This window comes from Musa acuminata, chromosome BXJ2-4 (assembly GCF_036884655.1).
Source record: "Musa acuminata AAA Group cultivar baxijiao chromosome BXJ2-4, Cavendish_Baxijiao_AAA, whole genome shotgun sequence".
NCBI lineage: Eukaryota > Viridiplantae > Streptophyta > Magnoliopsida > Zingiberales > Musaceae > Musa > Musa acuminata.
The window spans coordinates 39,747,625-39,765,966 of record NC_088341.1 but is presented as its reverse complement, the minus strand read 5'-3'; the positions used below and the strand labels follow the sequence as shown (position 1 = coordinate 39,765,966).

Below are 18,342 nucleotides of genomic sequence, written 5' to 3'. Positions count from 1 at the left end.
TTCAGCTTTACTCAAGAATAAAAAATCATCTTTGGATCATATCTTTGGTTGGGGCAGCGAAGCAACTTGGAGATGTTCTTGACCTCCATGAGGTTATATCCAAACCAAGCATAATGTCCCAATTGGCAACTTGTGCAGGAGATTGGATCCTTTCTGTAGAGAACTGATACCCTCAACTCAATGCTTTCTTCCGATCTTAAAGGAGCTCATATTGACTGACTTGGTCATGGAATAAATACCAATGCGACAGAGACTCGAGATATAACCTTAACATGCTGAGAATCAAATTGCACATCAGCTTCATCAAAGTATGTTAGACCCATCCATTCCTCTCTCTATGTCTCTCTCTCACCAGTAATCAAAGCAGGAACACTTGCCTTCCTTCAAATGGTGAAACCTACTCCCATCCCTCACCACAATCTCCCTCCCAAACACCTTCGTCGCCATCTTGCTGAACTCATGACAGTCCCCACAAACCCTCAAGTTCTTCACAATGCGAATGGGACGACCTCTCTCCACCACCATCAACCCAAACGCAATGGCCAATCTTTCACTGTGCTCCTTCATCACATGAACCTTCTCCTCATCACCGATATCATGCAGCACAGCAGACACATCCGGTGAATAACCAGCTTCTGTCAATCTCATAATGACCATCTCCAGTGTCTTGTGGATCTCTACAGAGTCTTTATGCTCCTTATCTCCTGCCACGAACTTATGCACTGTTCCATGGACCTCCATCAAGCTCCAACCAGCAACCTTATTGGTTCCTCGGTGAGCCATCAATCGCCTGACCTTGGCAACATCCTCCCATCTATTTGCCTTGGCATACACACCAGCAAGAAGAACATAATGCCCATCGTGTTCTGGTTCTAACTCAATCAATTTGTTCCCTATGCTCACACCCAAATCCACCAATCCGTGCACTTTGCACGCCCCCAACAAAATTCCCCACAGTACAGGATCAGGTGCCATGCTCATTCCTTGGATCAATTCATAAGCTTCATGCACGAGACCTGCACGACCCAAAAGATCCACAATGCAACCGTAGTGTTCCATCTCTGGCTCAATACCATACTCTTCTATCATGAGCTTGAAACACCGACGGCCTTCTGCAACCAAACCGGCACGGCTGCATGCATTTAGAACCCCGACGAAGGTCACACCTGTGGGGCGTAGTCCTTCACCTAGAAATCGTTGAAACAGCTCGAGTGTTTCCTTCCCTAATCCATGCGTGGCCAATCCACAAATCATAGCATTCCAAGCAAACACATTCCTTTGCTTCATCTCATCAAATGTGTGCCTTGACAGCTCGATGCACCCACATTTTGCATACATGTCCACCAACGCTGTGCCAAGAGCGAGAGTGAACGGGAAATCCATGGATCTAATGGTGGAGTGGATGAATTGGCCTACCTCGAGCAGTCCCAGTTGTGCCGATGCCGAGAGGACGGTCACCAAAGTAGCCTCATTTACCGTCAATCCCTTTCCGACCAGCTCCCTGAACAACTCCAATCCCTTCTCCAAGGCTCCGCTTTGAACGTAGCCCATGATCATGGTGCTCCAAGAAATTGGGTCCCTCTCAGGCATTCTATCGAACAGCTCCTGTGCAACATCCGTCCCCCCCGCCCGAGCATACCCGGCTAGTATTGCATTCCAAGAAACCAGATCCCGCTGCCCTGGAAACTCATCAAAAACTCTTCTTGCATGGTTCAGTTCACCGCACGAGCTGTAGAAGCTTATGAACGCGTTCCTTACGTACAAATCTTCCTCAAGCCCACACTTCACCGCGTGGCTATGGACCTGGGTGCCTTCAACGAACACTGGGTCGTGGCTGCACGCCTGGAGGACGAAGGGGAAAGTGTAGTTGTTCGTCGGGATCCCGGCGCGGCGCATGTGGGCGTAGAAGGGGAGGGCATCGCGAGCGGCGTCGCAGTCGGAGCGGGCGAGACAGCGGAGGAGGTTGTTGCTGGCGAAGACGTTGGGGCGGGCGATGGCGGCGTACAGGAGGCGGAAGTAGCGCGGGGGTGCCGGGGGGGACAGGGCGGCGCAGAGGGCAAGGAGGTGGGCGAGGGAGGCGCGGTGCGCCGCGAGGCCGAGGACGAGGAGCCGGGCGTGGGCTTGGAGGAGGTGGGGAAGGGAAGGGGAGGTCGGGAGGCGGGAGAGGACGGGGTGGTGGAGATGGCGGAGACCGGCGTCGGAGGTGAGGGAGACACGGGGTTTGAAGGCGGCGGCCGAGCGCGTAGCCGGCCCAAACCGCATCAAGAAACTCAAAACAGAAATGCTTTTGTTTCGGGAGGAATTGAAATGTTTTCTACTCGTCATAATTAGGAGTGATAGGGAAGTGTGCTTTTACAAACATATCCTTGCACAGGGCGACAATATATATATATATATATATATGCACACACTAAAATTAAATTTAAAGGAATAGATTAAATATAGATATTTTACTTGAGAGAATACATTCATTTTGGCTACCTGCATCTGAAAATTCCAAATATCTCATCCAAAATTATTTATTGATTTGTACCAAATTAAAAATGTCATTTAACTGTTTTTATCTAATTATGACTAAACTACTACATCTCTTGATGTTACCCAAAAGATTTTTTGTTTGATTTTGACTACAAAATATGATTGTCAAGTGTTCATAATTTTCTACTAATAGTAAAGGTAGCCTTTTATAGTCTAACTTTAAAGATCAATAATCTTCTCACAGCATCATATTTGGAACATCAAACATTTAGAGAGATTAATCATTTTAATAAGAAAAAACAAACAGGGGATGCTTGTGGCATAAGAACTTAATTCCATTCCATTGCAAAGATGAACATTAGGTAGAGGGAGTAATAAGTATGTCTTCATCTTTCCCACTTCTCCATGAAATGTTAAAGATCAAACATGAAAATTCAGATTTCTATACCCATTCTAGTTAAACTTTCAAATCTAATATAAGGAAAGGCCTCTTGTAAGTTTGATGACCAACTCACAACCCATTAACATCACAGCATCAGACAAATCTGCCTGTGAAATGTAAACGATAAACACACATTTGTATAAATCCTGCGCCGAAATCTGATCACCATGAATAAAATTTGCAGATGTTCCAAAAACACGTCATCATGCTGAAAACCCACCTGCCATAAGTAACACAGTTAAAAACTCTGTTGAAACACAGTGCATTACCGTGGCATGAGATGATCCTTGCAAGTTGCAATTACCTTCATGACTTCATAAATCGAAGCTGACAGCCACCCAGCTATCATCACTACAAGGCAATGGAATTGCATCTTCAGGCAAAACCAGATCAGATTTGTTTGGATAGATCCGCACTCTATTACACAACAAGACTGTGTTTCTGCCTATAGGAGGTTCAGTAGCAGTTTTGGCATGGATATTGGAGCCATTAGAATTTGAGGATAGAGCTGAGCTCCCATCATCAGACATAGCACCTTGCAGGGTTTTCCCATTCTTCATAACATCCACAGCTTCTGGTTTATGAACCAGAGAGACAGTATCCTTTTTGTTGATGGTAATCTCAGGGTTATGCTCATCTGTATAGGAAGCTGAATGACGGAAGGAACCATCAGTATTCATGGCTTCTTTGGCTGAATTAATTATCTGATCACAAGGAGGAGATACAGTTAACCCAGAAGCCTCTCCATGACCATCTGCAAATTAAAACTAAGCATAATCAGAGTTGATGAAATTTCTATTAAGTGCACAAAACATGCCAGTGAAATGTCTCATCAAGATGCCCTAAATACTCCTATCTAGTGCACCAAATATGGGGGTTTGATATGTCAATCTATATGGATGAAGCATGTCTCCGTAGAATGCAAAAAACCATTCTGCCATTTTGAACAAGAGAAATACAAATTATGTTCCCTCCTGGACAAACTCTGAATAGAGACACATGCGAGTGTGATTTTACATGCAAAGAAGGAATTCAAAGTAACAAGTTATCAAATTTAGATATTCTCATGCATCTGACTAACAATAACCAGAATATCACCTGAAATAATGTCATCCATCTTATGGGCATCAACACTTGGCTTCAAATGCTTCAAGTTTGTTATTGTGTCTGATCTTGAAATGACAGGTTCAGATGCAACTAGCACTTGCCATTTTGCCAAAAGATCAGATGGAAATCTGCTTGATATTTCTGTAGGTAGTGAATCAATTAAACTTCTTCAATCCAAGTTAGTAGCTAAATATTGCTGTAACAATATATCTAGCCAACATCTAAAATCCTTAACTGTTTTTAACAGACTACCATAATAACTCTTAGACCTCACTGAATTAGTTTAAAAAAATCCTGCATGTAGTAGTATAATCAGAGTTGTAGAAGATAAATAACCTTTGAGCATGATCTGATTTTCAAAAAGCTAAAAGAACAACATTTTCATGAGACAATCTAAAGCACCACAATAGAATTAACTAGACATTAGGGGCAAAAAACATGGGAGTTGATGCAAAATCCAATATTAGTTTAAATGAAAGCTACCATCAATTAAATGTCATTAATACGGTGAACTGTATATGTCTAGAATCCTTATTGTGGGAATTTTCCAAGGTTATAGAACAGTTGGTTCTTGGCAAACTCTAATTAAAACTTCATCACTGATGGTGGGATGAAGAACCCTACTCTTCATCCCTTGGAAGTAGCCAATTGCTCTCAATGTTTCTCATGGTTAGTTTTCAAGAAGAGCCTAGATTCTAGTTACCTAACTTCTTAAAATAAAAAGGTATAACTTTTGTGTAATACAACGACCTGGGTTGTTCCACATTGGTTATGGCTTTGGTTTTAATTAGTACATGAGTTCTCATCCACAAAAAAGAACAACAACAACAACAAAGTCATAAGTCGCAACTATATGGGTCGACTGTATGTATCTTTTGCCACCATTAAGATCTATAAAAAGTCATATGTTTAGTCAAGTTCAGAGTACTTAAATCTTTATTTATATTTTTTTATTAAAGTCTTTTATGATCTTCCTTGCCTCTCTTCGTACCACTAACAGTATTTATTTCATTTCTTCTGATTACTATATCTGGAGATCTCCTTAGCACATCCTCACAAAAAAGAATAAACATATAATAATTTCACATTGATGGTGGGAATAAGAACTCTGCTTGTCAACTACATCCAACACACCTTGAGAAAATATTTAGGCTTTTGTTTAAAGATCACAAAATAATAGCCCAGTTGTAAAATACCCACTAACTTACCTTCCTTAAGGTGAGACCAAGCGACCTTTGCAGCATTCATCTCTGCCTGTTTCTTGGTTTTTGCAACATCTCCTTTAAAAAATTCACCTTTAATTTCCACTGTAGATGAAAAGGAAGGAATATGACTTTCACCATAGCTGATTGTGGTATATTTTGGCAAGGGAAACCCATGTTTCTGCATCAATTCTTGCAGAAGGTTCTTGTAAACAGCATCATCCTACAAAATACAACAAAACAATTGAGGACACAGATTAAGATAGAAGGATGAACTAGAAAAAGGCTATTACTTGCCTGTTCATTTCCTTTCGGAAACAAAGACATCAAAGCAACCATTGCAGCAGATTGTTCGGCTTCCTTAATTGTATGAAAATACCCTGTACTCTCGAAACTTTGTCCATCGATTTTAACAATAGCCTTAAAATGACGGATCGGAGAACCATCATGAACAGAGAAATACGATGGTAAACCTTTATTTTTCTTTTGCAGATAAATTTGAAGTTGATTCTTGTATGAAACTTGACTATCTGCAAGAAATACAGAAGAAGGCTTTCTTATGCAAAATGAACGAAGTCATAATGGAGGGCAACATAATAGAGCGACAAGCAGTCTAATACCTAACAAAGCTAATTTACCAAACAATAGACAATATAAAGCTTAATACATTAGGAAACATTTACGTTGCTTTTTTGTTGTTTATTCCAAAATGATCTTTTAACATTGTAGCCACACTTATCAAGCATTTACTTAGTGAACCTAAAGAATTTAATTACCGCTCTATTTAGCACTTCCGAAGAGCAAAAATCAATTTAACAATACAATATTTATATGCACATGGTGCTAAATACAAGCACAAATACATGACCGCAAACATATTTTAGATATCTAACATAGTATAGTAATGTATTCTGTCACATTTGGCCAGATAGACAACAATAACATCAAAAATATTTCCTAGTATAACCGACCATACCAATCTATTATAATAAAATACCTAAAAGATTTCTCTCTAATATCAGTTATCATTAGAAGACAAAAGGACATGCTCAAGATTGGAAACAATGTGGGCAAAGGGTACTTGGCCATCCGCCATGTTACTAATTAAGCTTAAAATGTAACAGGCAAAGATTTATCACTGACTTTTTAAGGAATGTAAGGCATAAACATCTTGAAGCTCTGTACATCAAAATGTAACTAAGAAAAATGTTTTGCATTAACATTATACTGACATATTGAAAATTATTGGGATTGACAAGTATTTGAGATTCTTGGAGCCAATGTCCTGGGAGGACAAGGAATCCTAGAATGAGGAGCCCTCGTGAAAGAAGAAAATATTGAAAATTAGGATTTGATTATTCTATAAATATCCCCCGTCCTGAGTTTCTCCCTAGGATTTCTGAAGAAAGTGAGAAAAATGTGTAAATTCTTTGGCGTTTATGTCAGAGGATATATAGGGAGAGTCGTGCCTAAGTGAGGATAACTCAAGCGTGTTGTAATTAATCTTACGTGATGAAAAATTTGATTTTCTCCTTAAAAAAGATGAAAAGTGCTAAACCATGTTAATCTTACATCAACTTTTGGTATGTTATTTATTTGTTGATCTATGGATTTTTCTTTTGATTTGAGTTCTCTCCCTCCCTAACAAAAAGTTGCATACAAATCATCTAACTCAATATCTTAATTCTTCATAGACCAAGGATTAAAAATGGGGTCTATGTCACTTGGAATGGATGCATAGTTCTATTTTAATGAGGTAACAACAACTAAAACGCTAGTATCACAATAATCCCTTAGCGTAAATAATGTTTGTCTTTACCTCCATTCTTAGACAATGTTGTCAAGATAAGGATGTTATCATAAATGGTGGAGGGCCTATAGTTGGATGAGTCATGAGATTGCAAAGAAAAATGTGGACATGATGAAGTATCATATCTACCAATTAAAAACAAAAAACAAGTTTCATTAACAGAAACTAACCACATGCACCTCACTGAGCCCACTCAAAAATATTTAGGAAACCAATGTCATATTTTTAACCAAGTCCTTTTTTATTTAAAATGAGCTGTTACTAATATCCTATTACCTCAAAACTTTAAAAAATTCTCATATATAGAATGTAACTTCAGTTTTAATTTTCTCTAGTCTAAGTGTTAAAAAACAAATTCAAGTTTTCTTTTATATCTTACAGAATTGTTACCACAGAATATTCTAAAGTATAAGAAAGAGTTTAGCAAATTATAAAACACAACCAACTAACATAAAAAAAAAAAAGACATTGAAGTTGGATCTCATCATTAAATGAATTGCTTGACCCACAATATGAACCTATGGTCAAGATTCTATCACATCTCAAGACAAGAGAGGATAGGGATTGTTTAGGTACACTTTGATCTAGATCACATTACATCATTGGATTGCATGAACAAAGTTTTGTGTACCATGACCTGCAACAACATTATTAGATGTATCTGATTTTTCTCACAATCTTTTATGAAAGACAGCAAATCATATAGAAAAAGAAAAAGAGTAATGGTTGGCCAGTATCTTATTGCTTGCCGCATCTTATCACATCTCAAGAAAAGAGAGGATAGGGATTTTTAGGTACACTTTGATTTAGATCACATGGCATCACTGGATTGCATGAACAAAGTTTTGAGTACCATGACCTGACAACAACATTATTAGATGTATCTGATTTTTCTCACAATCTTTTATGAAAGACAGCAAATCATATAGAAAAAGAAAAAGAGTAATGGTTGGCCAGTATCTTATTGCTTGCCACATCTTATTTAGAACCTCTTACTAAACATATAAGTGATATTATATAGCATGTATTTGATGTTCCACTTTGACCACCTAGAGATACTGCCTAAATTTTCTAGGCAAATCACCTACCTCCAATCCACAAGTACCCTTCAAAGAAACCACTAATGCTTCCATCTTATCCTATGCAATTATCCATTGATTCTTCTATAACCATGTATGCAAACAAAACCATGCATGAAAACATCAATCAGCACCCAATGTTCAGACAAAAACGTCCAAACATTAAAAAATAACTAACATATAGATAGAACATTAAAAAAACATACAATTATTTTAAAAACCAATAAACAACTAGAAAAAGCTTGACTATGCCTTCTCTTCATCACACACCTTTTAATCTCAAATAATAACTCAACTCACTGTTCACCGCATCCTCACTGTTAAAATACATGTTCGAGTAGGATATAACAAATAAAAAACAAAAATACTGATCATAGTGTTTCCAATATCAAGTAATCTTCTTGATAAGAATATATCAAGTAATTCAAGGCACCAACACAAGAACAAGGCCTGCAAATACCAAACAGAAATCATACAAAGTAAGAAGGAAAGAAGAAACACTCTTCCAAATGCACATAATCCACGGAAAGACCCACTCTACTGTGTAATAAATCCATTCCTAAAGCAATTTCTCTCGTATATTTAAAGCCGGCAACACAAACCGCTTCAAAATGCCACCTTTACGCGATCCGTAAGACGAAGAACCGCAGACGGAGCGATTTCCGCTACGACGAACCTGAAAACCCAAGATCCCAAAGAAGCGGTTGAACTCACCGAGGGCGACAGGAAGGGGCCACGAAGGGGCGGTCGGCGGGTCCTCGGCAGAGAGCTGCTCAAAGGCGACCTGGGCAGCCCTATCCTGGGCTTGCTTGGAGGAGAATGAGTCGTCGGGGGAGTGGAAGGCGGCGCCGTTGACGGTGACGGTGGCTCGGAATAGGGGGCTGTGGTCGGGGCCGTCCCGGGAGGCGGTGTACTGCGGCAGCGCCCAGTGCCGCCGTTGGCAGAGCTCCTGCAGCCGGCTCTTGTACATGGATGGATCAACTCCGACCACTTCCAGCGCGAGACATTACCCTCAAATTCATTTTACTTTGGCGCCTCTTTTTTACTTGGCCGAAAATACGGTCATATTTTTTTTACTTAAATAATTTGATCATAGATGTTATTAAAAAAAATCTTAATTTTGATCATTAATTATCATAAAATTATTTTTTTAAAAAAATACTAATTATTTTATAATCATGTTCTGATAATTTTAATATGATTAAATTTTTTTCTTTATTTAAATATTTTTATAATAACTAATTATCAATTTTTAAATAATATATATGTCATTTTTAAATAATAATTTTAAGATGATTAATACGGTCATTTTAATTAAAAATTTAAGGATTTTTTTGTCTGAATAGAAAAAGAGTCTCCCAAATAAAAATGAGAGTATAAAATCAATAGTGAGGGCTTCTTCCTCAAATAAATAAATAATATATATATATATATATATATATATATATATATATATATATATATATATATATATATATATATATATATATATATATATATATATATATATATATATATATATATTGCTGGTAAGATGTTGGGGGTTGGGATCAAATCTCTTAATAATATGTATATTTGTATATACAAGTAATAGATGGATGCATGAACCAAAAAAAAGGTCTAACCATTTCTTAATTAGGTGTTACTGTAAATCATGGATTCCATCATGTCAAGATTGGAGAATTGTTTAGTTACCATATCTTAATTTTTACACTGAACTAATAAGGCCAGATTTGTTTTAATTATTTCACTTTTTCCTTCACACTAGCATCATACTTTAACATTACCTAATAAATGAAATTTTTTGCTAATCTTATACATGAAATTTAATCAAAAGATAGTATAGAAGAAAGCATCCAAGCCTATAACTGTTATTGAATAATTTTGTTTTCACATTCCAATATAATATTTTTATGAAAGAGGTACTCAAACACACTGCATGATCCAGCACTGCCATGTAACATGTGATGTGCAAGTTTATAAGACCAGATTGATAGGCAAAAAAGAAAAAAATAATAATCCATTTAAATTGGATCATATTGTGCACATTAAGATCACTTGTAAACTGTTCCACTAGGATTTCACAAGTGGAAACATCTGCTTCAAGTATCATTCATATGATTCCACATGTACTGAGTTCACTTTGAAGATCTGATACTTTGTTTGCAGCAGTGACATGAAAAGAACCAATTAACTGGAATCTTGATTTTATCATTAAAAACAAGAATCACAATGACATTTGGTTGTGAATCTTTTTCTTTTTTTGGCTCTTAAATGCAGGCAAGTCCACAAGGAACCATCCTCAAAAACCTCAGAAATAGACACATAAACTTCTACTGAGACAAACCTAATTTGCCAACAACATGACATAGACCAAACATTATTCAGAAAATTTGGAAAATTTCCTTGACTAGAAGGCATAGAACACAGGAATGTAGGATGGTTGTTGAGCTTCACTTGGTGCTGGCAAGCTGGGTCCGGAGGACCTTTGCCGCAGAGACCATGTTGGTAAGGGCAGGATTAACTTCAGCATATTTACGGGTCTTCAGCCCACAGTCAGGGTTAACCCAGAGAATGTTAGTCTCAAGAACAGCGAGCATTTTGTTGATGCGGTCGGCAATCTCCTCAGTCGATGGTATCCTTGGAGAGTGAATGTCGTACACACCTGGGCCGATACCAGCACCATATTTCACTCCCTCACGGAACACAGAAAGTAGCTTCTCATCAGAACGGGAGTTCTCAATTGTAATCACATCGGCATCCATGTTGATGATGGAGTGGATGATGTCATTGAAGTTAGAGTAGCACATATGGGTGTGAATCTGTAGGAGACGACTCATCAGACAAGATTATCTAATAATACAAAACAAGACTTTTAAAACTTAAAATTAGATATGTAGGTTATGGATGCATTGAGAGAAGAGAAGAGAACCTGAGTAGTGTCCTGGACACCACAGTTCGTGATCCTGAAGGAATGAACAGCCCAATCCAAATAGAAAGCTTGCTCTGACTTGCGAAGAGGAAGGCCTTCTCGCAGAGCTGCTTCATCTATTTGGATAACCTGCAGATTACACATAAATGAACCTCAATTAGATGATACATCAAAATGGAATAGATCCTTTATAAGTAGTTTTGCCAAATGACAATAGTTACAAGGTTCAAGAACTGGAAAATTTTCCTCTACTTTGGTTGTCTTTTAGGAAGTTATTGTTTTTCTATTTCAATTAAAAAATAATAAGGAAACAAAATCTGAAGGAATTATATGTGGATTCAGAAGAAGACTCACCTGAATACCAGCAGCTTCTAAATCCTCGACTTCTTTCTTGATAGCAAGAGCAATCTGATAGCACGTCTCAAACCTGATGGCAAACATGCAAAATGTTATTCAGACTAATGAGTGGTACATAGAATTTTCTACAGATTTGAAGAATTTCGTGAGGGCATAGGAAATTTGGTTCACCTTGGTTGGTCATTCCTAACAAATGACCAATTGAGAATTGTAACTGGGCCTGTCAACATTCCCTTCATCGGGCGAGCAGTCATGCTCTGAGCCATTTTAGACCAGAAAACAGTCATGGCCTTTGGACGGCTAACATCACCATAAATAATGGGAGGCTTAACGCAACGTGACCCATAAGATTGCACCCAACCATTGACTGTGAATGCAAAGCCTGATAACTGTTCCCCAAAGTATTCAACCATGTCGTTTCTCTGTTTGAAAAAAAAATTAAGAATTTGTTTAGCACTGGATTGCAACTAAATCTTAGATACTACAAAATTTACGCATGCCATGGAAACAATTGCTATTGGAAGTCTATGCTGGAAATGTTGCAGTAAATTCTCAGTCAACAAAATCCTAGCCCACTATATTTTCCCAGGAATTCATAAATTCAAACTAGATAGATAATATATCCACCATGCTCACCTCAGGCTCTCCATGAACCAGGACGTCAATATCAAGTTCTTCTTGGAGCTTAACAACTTTGTTAATTTCCTCCTTAATGGCCTTCACATATTCCTCCTCGGATATTCTGAAAATGTATGTGGTGATATGATAGTAGTTACAGAGTCAAATAATGCAAAGCAACAGACAATTTGTCAGAGAGCACCCACTTATTTGCCTTGTATTCACGTCGGACTCTTCGAAGATCCATTGTTTGAGGGAATGAACCAATTGTGGTCGTAGGAAGAATTGGAAGGTTCAGCTTCTTCTGTTGTGCATCGAGCCTGGCACTAACATTTGTCGCTCGACGATGGTCAGAGCCCTTCAAAGCAGCAGCCTGTGATGCAATGCCATCATTAAATTTTTAAGCCATTCTGACAAACCAGAAATGACCAGCAATTTTTAGATACTTACAGCCTTTTGAACTTCTTCATTGGTCACTCTGGGGGATGACTTTCTTGAAGACTGAGCAGCAGCATTAGCTGAGAAGAAAGCCTGTGCATATAAACAAACAGATTTATTTAGACCTAAATGACACTGGCAACTGGGCAGGGAATGAGATAACTGGATATTGGAGTGTGCAACCGGTCAGGTGACCAGCACTTCCATGCTTTGGAACCCTTAAGGCCCCTATTTCTTGAATATAAATGGCTCCAACATGCACAAAATTCTCAACTAGTAGCTAATTAACATCCAAAATTATTTAAAATAAAAAGGTGGTCATAATGTGTAGGGCAAGAACTGCCATGCTGGTCTGCATATGTTGGCATGGATCAAAATGTATCATGCTAAAGAAAGGTATCAACACATGTTATGCCGCTGGCATAAACAATTTTTACCTTGTGCCACAAGCAGAGGAACATGCTGGCTGGCATAGAATGGAATGCTAACAATCAAGAAAGATAATGGCACAGCCCCATGCCACAGTACAAGATCACTGGGGTAATTGTTACGGTACCATAGCCATATCAATTTCCTATGCCTTGGAAAGAGGACTAGAAACTGATATCATTAGTAGAGATGCATACCTCATCCTTCTGACCAGCCAGCGCTTTAGCCAATGCATTCACTTCAACCACTTTTTGTGCAGCAAAAGCAAGCCACGACTTAATCTCATTATCTAGCTTTGTCTCATTGACAAGGTCAACAGCAGTGTGCATGAGCGAGCATGAAGTTGAGACAACGAGTTTATCTATGGACAAACAGCAAATACATTCAGCTGTGTATTCAACAGAAATCTAGACTGAAAGAGAGGGGGAGAAAGTGGCAAAGCATGAATACCTTTGCCAACTATGGCCTCAAGAGCCTGCAGTGTACTGAAAGAGGATGCAAGATCATTCGCCCAAATGTTTCTTCCATCAACAACTCCAGCAAAAAGATACTTACCAGCAGGGAAGCCTGCACTCTTGACCAAGTCAAGTGTCTTGGCTCCTCGAATAAGATCAAACCCAAAACCTGAGACACCCTTCAAAGCAGTGATGATCCTGGAAAAATTAACAAAATGATGAACTCTTCCAAGAAGTTAGATGCAATATGGTACATCAATCAAAATAAGAACAAATTACTTGTATGCTTCTGCAGGGACATCAGCAAAGTAGGTCTCTATAAGCACATTCAAGCCAGACAGCGATGATTCTAGTTCTGTGTAGGCCTTTGTGAATGCTTCCAATTGGTGGGACTCAAGATCCAGGACAAGGGTTGGCTCATCAAACTGGATCCATGAAGCACCAGCGGCCTTGAGCTCAGCAATAACCTCCCTGTATGGTAATATCATAAGTGTAGAACTAAAGTATACAAGAGGAAAAGGAAATCTGAATAAATGGCTAGAAACTTGCTAAGGATACTTACTTGTAAATGGGAAGAATACTTTCGAGAAGGGAAAGAGGAGCAAATGATTTTTCAACACCTTTAGCTGGTTTTGAGAGCAACAGGTATGTCACAGGTCCAATGAGCACCGGAATTGTCTCAATTCCAAGCTGATTAATTGCACAAAAAATATACAGAGTGAAAGCATGAAAAGAAGAATCATAAGCTACAAATATAGATCTGCATTAACGACTAGTATATTGTCAAGAGTTACTGGATTGATGTGGAAACATTTCCACATCAATAATCGAACCAGTTTGTAAAACATAGATGAAAACAATAAGAACTTGTATGCAATCAAACTATTTTATTTTGAGCATCAGTTTTAACCACAAAAGGGTAGGGTTAATTAGAGTTGTCATTGGTGACGCACGTGATGATGGTTGACTCAACAAGAAAGGCTATTGATAGGCAACTTAACAAGCACCATTGTTTTTTCACATCTTCTCACGTTTCTTTGTGAAATGAAAAACAATATGATGACTAAAGCAATACAGAAATGCTGGAAATCTCAAATCCTCACAGAACTACTAGCTCAAACTTTGTAGACCTTGGATCCGATAAGAGAGGGAAAATCAAGTTAAATTTCATATGATAAACAAGTTAGGAAATATATATGGCAAAAATATGGCAACGAGAAGAATCTAAGAGATAGTAAGAATTTAGAAAAAGGTTACAAACAAGCAAGAAAATTTACAGTATAAGTAAAAAGAAATGGATCAACGCATTACCGCCTTTGCCTCCTTGTACTCAGACACAGCCTTGTGAGAAGAGTACGAGAACTTTGTGTTGGGACCCAACTCAGGGACAATGAAATGACTGTATTAAGATAGCATGTTAACATGTCAGCAAAGGTAGAAAACATAAGAATATCAAGTTTAGATGGTAAGAAGTTAATATGGCACGGCTTACTAGTTTGTGTCAAACCACTTGGTCATCTCCATAGCAGGCACAGAGGCATTTCCCCTAGCCATAGAGAAATAGATATCAAATCCAATCTCTCCACCAGTATAGTTGTACCTCTCAGGAACCGCACCAAGCATTGCAGTGGCATCAAGCACTTGATCATAGTAAGAAAAAGTATTGCTAGGAATGTATTTGATCCCAACATCAGTCATTTGCTTCCATATGGAACATCGGAGATCAGTTGCAACCTTTTGCAAATCATCGGCACTGCTCTTCCCATCCCAAAAAGATTCCAATGCGAATTTGAGCTCTCTCTTTGGTCCCATGCGAGGATATCCAACAATGTGTGATGCCATCTTTCTGGAGATGATGAGAAGATAATTAATTACATCTTGAGAATCAAACATTATCTTTAATACAGATACATAAAACAGAACAGTAAAACACAAAAATGGATCAAAGATACACCATGTGGAAAGATAGTAGCATTTCTAATTCAAATAAACTATAACTTTGAGAACTCTTAATTACATCTAACCACATCTTATTTATCATGTATTGCAGATAGTACACCAAAATGTTCTAGATGTAGACACTTGTAATCAAACTAAATATTTTCAACATCATAGATAAGAGAAATTTGCTGTGTTTTTTCATGTGTAGATTGTGTAACGCGAAGCATAGCAAATAATTGAGATCTGCAAATAAACAAAAAAATGTTTTCAGGAAGAAGGGTATACAGGAGCACTTCCTCTGATGCTAAGGATGCTGTGCTAGTGTACAGACAAGACAAAATTGTCCATCAGTGTGTCATATAGGAAAGTCACAACCCTAATAATGGATGCATCATCTTTCCCCCATGCGAAATACAATAAAGGTATCACAACAGTTCATAGCCTTATAGAAAATAAGCAGGCAGGGTTGTTTTCAATCACAAAGGAAAAAAGTATAAATTGGACATACAACGACTGAAGCACTTTCAGAAGATTTAAGGCAATGAATCAAAGGCGCTAAAACCAAAAGAGACCAAATTGTGAACCTCACACAAACAAACAAACAACATGACAGCAAAAGAGTACGGGTAAGCCATTTGCTTTCCAAAATTGAAGTTCCTACAAAATGTAACTAGAACAAACCAAAAAAAGAATCATGAGAAAACACAAGATTTTGTGAATGGAAAAGAAGCACTTTTTTTTCAGTCATAAGTCTTAGAAAGAGCTAACCGATCAAATGATGAAAACGATAGATATTGCATACAGACTTACATGACAAGATGTATAAGAAAGTAACTAAACAACTAAATTTTACTGGGAATCACCATGTCATACAATAATAACACATGAATCAGATCACAAAGATTCAAGCTTTCACGCCAAAAAACACCAGATCTAATTTGTCTCGATCATCATAAACCCAGAAAAAGAAGCGGATCTGATATCTCACATACAGAGGGTTTAAGAGCGAAAATTCTTTCAATCAGTCCGGTAACAGATTTACGAGCAACCACGCATGTAATGCCCGAACCAAATGCAATGACAGCCTAATGATCCAGATCCAAGACCAAATAAAACAAATTCAAAGCACGCTAATTATCCAGAACGGAGTTCAACAAAAGAGGATAAGAAATGGCAAAGATCTGAATAATGGCGCAAGAAATCAAAGTCCGAGCACTAGAGAAGCACGCCGACCTGTAAGAACTCGAGCAAACGAAACCAAAATATTCCCAGATCGGATCTACCACATAAAGGAGCACCCTTTGAGCTAAAAAGGACAAAAGAAGCACGAGATGGCGGTACACAAGGCTAAACAGTTGGAGAATTGGAACAGAGCAAGTGGAGAAGAGGGAATCGCGGGAGAGGAGAGCTCACCTTCGAGGGCGGAGGAGGAAGCGGTCCCCGAGAAGAGCACGGCAGAGATGGGAGGACGAGAGCCGCGAGCGTAAAAGGAGATTTATACCAGTACTTATAGATGGAGAGACAGCAGCAGCAGATCTGATGCGTTGCATCACTCTTTCCAATGAGGAAAAGCCAGAAAAGTACACCCGTTATGGCTAGTTTATTGCTATTTGGAAGGTGACATCGAAATCATTTTTGAAATTTTCAGCTAATTTAGCTGGTAAGAATCTAACTTTTCACAACAAGATCATATCATAAAATCTAATTTTTCACATTAAATTACATAATATTATAGGAAAATTATCATCAAATCAATCTATAACAAACATCCTGTATAGCAATGCTCATGAGCTGCATGTTTGTGTGATTCAAGATAAGATTTTGTCGGTGATCAGGTAAAAAAGATCCTTTTTTTGTTTGGGGGCAAGGATTGGTGGCTGGTTGGGTGGAGGGGGTTGGTGGAGATAGTGCCACCCCAATGCCTAATTGTTGGTGAGATGGTGATGGTGGTGGGCTTCCATGTCAAAGCCAGTCTTCCTCTTTTCCTCTCCCTTCATTTGAATGATGTCCATTACCTTTCTCGAGTCTCAGAGATTAGATGTGAAAGTTGACATAAAATGATGGTCAAACAAGCAGCAGGTTAAATTGAAACAAGTGATGAAAACTATGAAGAGGACTCATGGAATGAGATTATTTATTTAATCCATAAAAGAATATAGTAATTCCATGTATCAATTACTTTCCATCAAAGAACACTAAATTGAAATTAAAATTTGACACCACCCAATGATTTGGATCTGTAAACTGATTCAAGAAATTCTTGGAATATTCTGAACATTACTCCAAAAGCTGATGATATGTAGTTCTGTTCTTCCATGCCTTGCAGTCTTCTGTGCCAAAATAGCATTATCCTCACCTGGTGACTCTGCAGTAAAATGACACAGAAGGGAAAGCAGGATCCAACTTGTGGAGATGAAGACACAATGAACTCAGCAGCACATCTTATCTCTGCCCCATATTATGGTTCAAGAAAGAAGAAAATGGACCCATTATCACTGGCAAAGCATCTTCATGGCATGCAAGTTCTCTCTGCTATCATAACACAAGAAGATTATGTGGGCAAACATTGTGGTCATGTTCCAATCAATTCAGAGTCATTCGCTTTGTTAGAGTATTGAATCAAACTTTGTATTTAGCTAAGTAATTGGTTTCAAGAGTTTCAGTAAAGTTAAGAATCTTATCAAATCAGGTTAGCATACAACTTGTATAAGTCAGGTTTTCCACTGTCAATGCAGTAGGTAAGAGAGCCAAAGACATGCCATTGCATTTAGATTGTAAATTTGAATTAGCTCATGTACACCAATAACAATGATTGCTGCATTTATCTACTTCCTGCAACTCTATCACATAATAAAAAAGAATTAATGCTAGTATGACTCCCACATCAAACTCATATGAATGAAGCATCTTCCTCATTGGCTTTCCTTGTATGCATCAGTTAAAGAACCAGTGGTAAAGTGTTTCTTTCGACTCACCATTGGCATTGCTCCAACCTCTCAGATACATCACAATCAAGTTAGATGATACCTGCATTTTTCAGAAGAAAAAGTTGGA

General features: G+C 38.2%; 3 protein-coding genes across 3 annotated transcripts; all 3 read right to left on the bottom strand.

The window, feature by feature from the left end:
* Nucleotides 1-167: 167 nt before the first annotated feature.
* Nucleotides 168-2,296, bottom strand: LOC103983490 (pentatricopeptide repeat-containing protein At3g62890-like). The gene has a single exon (XM_009400704.3). It carries the CDS (start codon nt 2,260-2,262, stop codon nt 349-351), a length of 1,914 nt encoding a protein of 637 aa, XP_009398979.2. The 5' UTR covers nt 2,263-2,296; the 3' UTR covers nt 168-348.
* A 593-nt stretch (nt 2,297-2,889) lies between these two features.
* On the bottom strand, nt 2,890-9,124 carry LOC135609197 (double-stranded RNA-binding protein 1-like). Its single transcript, XM_065102292.1, has 6 exons — nt 8,833-9,124; nt 5,527-5,759; nt 5,236-5,452; nt 4,019-4,168; nt 3,225-3,674; nt 2,890-3,140 (listed from the first exon to the last, which is right to left on the bottom strand). Exons 1-5 carry the CDS (start codon nt 9,086-9,088, stop codon nt 3,235-3,237), a joined length of 1,296 nt encoding a protein of 431 aa, XP_064958364.1. The 5' UTR covers nt 9,089-9,124; the 3' UTR covers nt 2,890-3,140; nt 3,225-3,234.
* Nucleotides 9,125-10,308: 1,184 nt separating this feature from the next.
* LOC103983080 (5-methyltetrahydropteroyltriglutamate--homocysteine methyltransferase 1) lies at nt 10,309-16,860 on the bottom strand. Its single transcript, XM_009400236.3, has 14 exons — nt 16,702-16,860; nt 14,840-15,193; nt 14,659-14,746; nt 13,910-14,037; nt 13,627-13,818; nt 13,343-13,545; nt 13,090-13,253; nt 12,476-12,556; nt 12,232-12,398; nt 12,044-12,149; nt 11,579-11,829; nt 11,405-11,477; nt 11,051-11,179; nt 10,309-10,940 (listed from the first exon to the last, which is right to left on the bottom strand). The coding sequence occupies exons 1-14, from the start codon at nt 16,836-16,838 to the stop codon at nt 10,572-10,574; spliced, it is 2,442 nt and encodes an 813-aa protein (XP_009398511.3). The 5' UTR covers nt 16,839-16,860; the 3' UTR covers nt 10,309-10,571.
* Nucleotides 16,861-18,342: the final 1,482 nt, after the last annotated feature.

Excerpts from the sequence above, each read along its gene's own strand:
- LOC135609197 (XM_065102292.1), bottom strand. The coding sequence starts at position 9,088 with ATGTACAAGAGCCGGCTGCAGGAGCTCTGCCAACGGCGGCACTGGGCG. Across the intron at positions 5,760-8,832 it reads GCCCCTTCCTGTCGCCCTCG|ATAGTCAAGTTTCATACAAG; the intron begins GTGAGTTCAACC and ends TATTTCTTGCAG. Across the intron at positions 4,169-5,235 it reads TTGGTCTCACCTTAAGGAAG|AAATATCAAGCAGATTTCCA; the intron begins GTAAGTTAGTGG and ends CACTACCTACAG.
- LOC103983080 (XM_009400236.3), bottom strand. The coding sequence starts at position 16,838 with ATGCAACGCATCAGATCTGCTGCTGCTGTCTCTCCATCTATAAGTACT. Across the intron at positions 12,399-12,475 it reads ATGAAGAAGTTCAAAAGGCT|GCTGCTGCTTTGAAGGGCTC; the intron begins GTAAGTATCTAA and ends ATTGCATCACAG. Across the intron at positions 11,478-11,578 it reads GTTAGGAATGACCAACCAAG|GTTTGAGACGTGCTATCAGA; the intron begins GTGAACCAAATT and ends GTTTGCCATCAG.
- LOC103983490 (XM_009400704.3), bottom strand. The coding sequence starts at position 2,262 with ATGCGGTTTGGGCCGGCTACGCGCTCGGCCGCCGCCTTCAAACCCCGT.